The sequence below is a fragment of the Camelina sativa genome, chromosome 17 (assembly GCF_030686135.1).
Source record: "Camelina sativa cultivar CO46 ecotype springtype chromosome 17, ASM3068613v1".
In the NCBI taxonomy this organism is placed as follows: Eukaryota; Viridiplantae; Streptophyta; class Magnoliopsida; order Brassicales; family Brassicaceae; genus Camelina; species Camelina sativa.
Genome location: NC_141896.1, coordinates 14,182,475 through 14,187,487, shown reverse-complemented (window position 1 = coordinate 14,187,487; position 5,013 = coordinate 14,182,475). Strand labels below are relative to the sequence as shown.

The 5,013-nt window shown below is 40.8% G+C and overlaps 2 protein-coding genes across 2 annotated transcripts; one reads left to right on the top strand and one right to left on the bottom strand.

The window, feature by feature from the left end:
• The first annotated feature begins 219 nt into the window (after positions 1-219).
• On the top strand, positions 220-1,537 carry LOC147923705 (uncharacterized). Its single transcript, XM_087496525.1, has 6 exons — positions 220-354; positions 441-705; positions 910-985; positions 1,075-1,217; positions 1,297-1,381; positions 1,468-1,537. Exons 1-6 carry the CDS (start codon positions 220-222, stop codon positions 1,535-1,537), a joined length of 774 nt encoding a protein of 257 aa, XP_087352651.1.
• A 566-nt stretch (positions 1,538-2,103) lies between these two features.
• LOC147923704 (uncharacterized) lies at positions 2,104-4,673 on the bottom strand. The gene is made up of 3 exons (XM_087496524.1): positions 3,771-4,673; positions 2,832-3,560; positions 2,104-2,571 (listed from the first exon to the last, which is right to left on the bottom strand). Exons 1-3 carry the CDS (start codon positions 4,671-4,673, stop codon positions 2,104-2,106), a joined length of 2,100 nt encoding a protein of 699 aa, XP_087352650.1.
• Positions 4,674-5,013: the final 340 nt, after the last annotated feature.

Sequence of the window (5,013 nt, the reverse complement as noted above, 5' to 3'; positions counted from 1 at the left end):
TGTACGTACACTACGAATTAAAGTAAATTTGAAATATAAACCCGAACAAAAACAAAGAAAGCGAAGAGTCGCGCTTATTAGAGTAGGAGAGAGGGGGAGTCGGTAGAAAGACGGAACTACTACTGGCGACGTTTTGTTTTATATAAATAGCATCACCCTTTTTCCTTTCCAAACCCAGGGTAGAAACGAGTAACACGAAATTATCAGAGAAAAAAAACCATGGAGTTTAGAGTTGATGCCATCGCTGATCTTATACCAGGAAAAACAAATTGGATTATCCAAGCGAAGGTCTTGAATTCGTGGTATGTTACTGAGTTCTTTTGGAAACGGGTTCTGCTCCTTGCTGATACACGGGTTAGTCCACTTTGCTTTGAAAAATATTTGCACGAAGTTGTTAACCAACGCAGTGGTCTTATACACAATTGATATGCAATTTGTAGGGTGACACAATCGAGGTGGCGTTTTTACCAGGGACCTATAAGAAAATGAGGAAGTATATCTATGATGGTGATTGGTATGAAATTAGGAATTTCAAGGTCATCCAGCCAACACTTGGGGAGAGGAATACACATCATCCTTTCCAAATCAAATTTACTGATGAGTCGACGATGAGCCTGCTCTCACCGGTGAATCAAAAACACTACTTCCGTTTCGAAGATTTGGGTGATATATCTCGAGGGAGAATTACCCATCCCATATCATTCGGTACGCTTATCTTCAATTTTCAATTACACAAATCGTTTGAAACAACGTTAAGAAACGTTTGCTAATTGATATATTTGTGATTATCACTAGTTTTTAGGCCTCATACTAAATAAATAGGTTAGTAGACAATTTCATATCAAAATACATAGGTCGTAATATTTAAAGTATGTGTCTACCCCGAATCAGATGTCTGTGGGTGTGTAGTTGGGGTGGAAGACAGAAGATTGCTCGAGGGGGCAAATGCGGCCAATGAAGTTGTCCTCACCCTACTGAATGGGAGGTAAAGGAGATTTGTGCTACCTTTTCAATACATTTACATTTAAAGTTTTTTTCGTATGCCCGTTCAATATTAACATGAGAAAATCGTAGGAATGAAACCCTCAAGTGTCGTGCCCTAGATGATTATGCTGCTCGCTTCATAAATGCTTGGGAAGCACTCGGGTGTCATCTTACTTTTACATCCGAACCCGTCTTTTGTATTTTGCGGTTCTGGAAGGTTGGAAGCTACGAAGGTATGTTCGATTTGATAGATCAGATAAGGAAACCAGCCTTGTGAAACCATATACAACTAATTTTGTAAATGTTCTGAAGGTGCTCCTTGCCTCGTCAACACAACCGCCTCTTCGCTGTTATATATAAAACCAGATTTCGAGGGAATGGAACATCACAAGGAGATGTAAGCTCTTTGTTTTCCTACTAAAATATCTAATTGTATTTGTTGCTACTGTCAAATATGTTAAACACTTTCTATATTTACCGCAGATCTGAAAATGCTGGACGTTACTATATAGAACATATAATGGAGCACGTAGGGGAGAATGCAGTACCTTGAGAATAAAGGAACTAGATGGACGAAAGGGAGAACTCAGGGAGTTTAGCATATTTATTTAAAGAACCGGCACAGATCTATGCAATTTATTAACTTTCTTTTCCCCGGTGTGTTTGTACTTTTGAGTGAACCCAATGTTACGCTGATTATGGATAATATATGGTTATGTTTTGTCAACAAAATATAAAATTTAGTACTCCGCAATATATGTACGTACATAACAATAGTTATCTACGATAAGTGAACATGTCAACACTATCCAAACATCGCATTATGTCCTCTCTAATGGACCATATAAAGCCCACAAACAGATATATTTCGCTTTAAAAAGCTTCTTATTCAAACAGAAAACCGTTTGCTTAAGATTTCTAAAAAGCCCACACGAGTAATAGACCCATCTAGGGCAGCCGGGAACAATTTCTCCAACAATTATAGTTAAACAAAAATGTGGGCTTAGAAATTAAAAAGGGCCATCATAAACATGTTACAAAAAGCTATGTTGGCACTTAGGAAAAAAGAGTATTATCCTCACGCCAAGAAAAGATAACACGTCTATTGTCGCCCATGCACTACGTATTAGCTGGACATGTTGTACGGTTGTGGCCAACCTGTTGACACTGAGAACAAGCATGCTGTTTGCGGGGCCGCTTCGTCTCCAACGCAACCTCGACAAAAGACTTCCTCCTCTTCATCTTTGGCCTTCCTGGAGGATTCCTAACAAAAGGCGGTTTACATCTGGACGGTGTAATATCAGTAGGAACGATGCAGGATGTATCTATCGGCATTATCGCCTCCGCATACCCACTGCAGAGGCTGTCTCTGCGGAAGTATGGATGGTGCTGGTTTATAACTGATACGTTGGCAGTATATGCGGCTGCAATAGCATGTACGCATGGCATCCTCTCTAGATCAAAACGCCTACATGAACACCTCTTATACCTCAGATTGACAACATGCGTTGAGTTACCACCACTTACTTCAAATCGATCTTCATCAATTTCTTGAACCTTTAGACGCCTTGACTGTTCAATACGTGCCTATGAGTAAATCAAAGCGTAAGTTCATATAACCAAAACAACACAACATATCCACTAACATTTTTCATGCCTTACGTTAACATATATATCGATGGATATGTTAATGAATGTCACATCTGTAACAGGTTCTCCACTCCTTTGGTGAGTAAAGTTGGCATTGCGGCAGCTTGTTTTCTCCTTGTAGCAAACCAACGTATCAACATATTCCGAACAGCTTCTAGTAACTCTACAATGGGATAGGCTCTGGCAGGATTCAGTACTTTGTTTAGCGATTCTGCAATGTTGCTCGTGGTGAAGTTGTACCTATCACCAGGAAAGTGCGCCCTGCTCCACTTGGTTACATCTGCACGAACCAAGTAAGCATGCAGTTGCGGATTCGCTTCTTGAATTTGCTGGAAGATTTCTTCGAAATCAACTACACGGTATGCTGCAACTGCTTTTTTTACCAGCCGGAATGTTTCGCTCCCACTAAATCTCAGGATAATATTCTTGTGAAGATGATAAGTGCAGATTCCTCGACTTGCCAGGGGGTACACTTTAGCGATAGCTTTACCAATAGATTTATGCCGGTCAGATATCAGTGCAAGCTCTTCATCATCAGGAATTACACTACTTAATTGAGTAAAGAACCATTCCCACGACATGTCGTTCTCTGTATCAACAACCGCATACGCCAGAGGGAAAATATTAAAATTCCCATCTTGTGTTGTCGCTATCAGAAGAGTCCCTTTGAATTCACCTTTCAAAAAGGTTCCATCTACAACTACAACTTTCCGCATATACCTGAAACCCTTAATGCATCCAGCAATCGCAATGAAAACATACTTGAATCTGTCTTCTGCATCAACGACCAGTCTAGTAAGGGTCCCCGGATTAGAGGACCTCAGCCTGTATAAATATGCCGGTAATTCAGCGTATCCACTTTCAGGTGTACCCCTAACATACTCCCGCGCCTTTATAAGTGTACGATGTGCCTTCCAGTAGCCAAGCTATTATATGAAAATGGTCAGTAAAAGACATCAGCACTAAACAATATCAACTAGATCGAATTATATATATGTGCAGTGCAGGCCATATAATCAACTAATTTCTGACAAACTCAACAAACTTAAGCTACGATCTGTTTGTACACCCTATAAACAAGTACACTCACAGAGCCAACCATAAAACAAACATATTAAAGTATTCCAGTAGCCAACCTGTACACCATATCGTAGGTTGAGCCCATCCCCAACAAGATTTGGCACAACAGAACTTCCCACACCACCAACATAATCCTTGTATAATTGACCTAGGATTGGTGGTTTAGCATTACGGCTACGGCCATATCGTCCCGTAACAGAGCAAGTATGTTCACGACAATATCTGCGAATATGAAACACCAGCGAATCACCCATGGTTGAAGCCCGTATTCTCCATTTACAACCTTTTACCCAACACTCAACGATTAACAAAACGGGCGTTGAATATCGAACATTGTAATCATATTTATCTAATACACTCAGCACCCTCAACCTTGCCACCAACGTTTCTTTGCTATCAAACTTATCCCCCACAGCAATATCACCACCTCCGTTTTCTATTTTGCAAACCTCCTTCTCAATTGCATCAGCTGCAGAGTTAGTCTTGCGGGTACGGTTATTTGATTCTGTGTTACACACATTTTCCTCTATACAAGACCCACCCCCAGGTCCGTCGTCCAATGATTCCTCTGCTTCATCCGGGGCGAAGTTGGAGTACAGCAGATAGTCTTCATCCCCTGAACTTGCACCATCGCTGTCGTCATAGTAATCAAATCTACTGTTGTCCTCGTCATCTGCTTCATCTTCATCTAGATCATTTCCTACATTATCTTCACCGTCTTCCTTCCGACTCTCGTACTCATCATCTTTCTCTCCCATTTCCTCTGCCACGCCTACAAAATCATCTACAACGACTTCAGGGGTCTTGGGTGTTGGTTCTTGGGTTTTCGGTTTAACTTCCTCGAACAAGGTTTCACCAGATTTAGCTTCGATCTCAACGCATAGCCGGATGAGTTCACTCCTATGCTGTTTGAGAAAGTTTTGAAACTGCCGACCATTCGAAACAATCACCGGTGGCATATAACATCAGCTTTTTTTATATCTATCTAACATATAGCTCAACTTTATCGCGGAAGTTCTTTCACAGAAACCAAAGTCATCGTACACCATAGCAGTAAAGTCTTCAAACTTTGTTTCTTTATCGGCAACTATAATCCTGCACCCTTTCCTAGTATCAATATCAAACAACCATCGCTTTTTGTCTACCCTCCACCTCCCACACGCCAATACGATATCTTGCTCTTCCATGGATGAACCGAGATCAAAGATTAAAGAAACTGAGTAGGAAAAAGATGTTTGCTCCGGCAGACAAACAGAACACGATTGATGAATCTGCTACAAACACCATAGATCGGAAGAA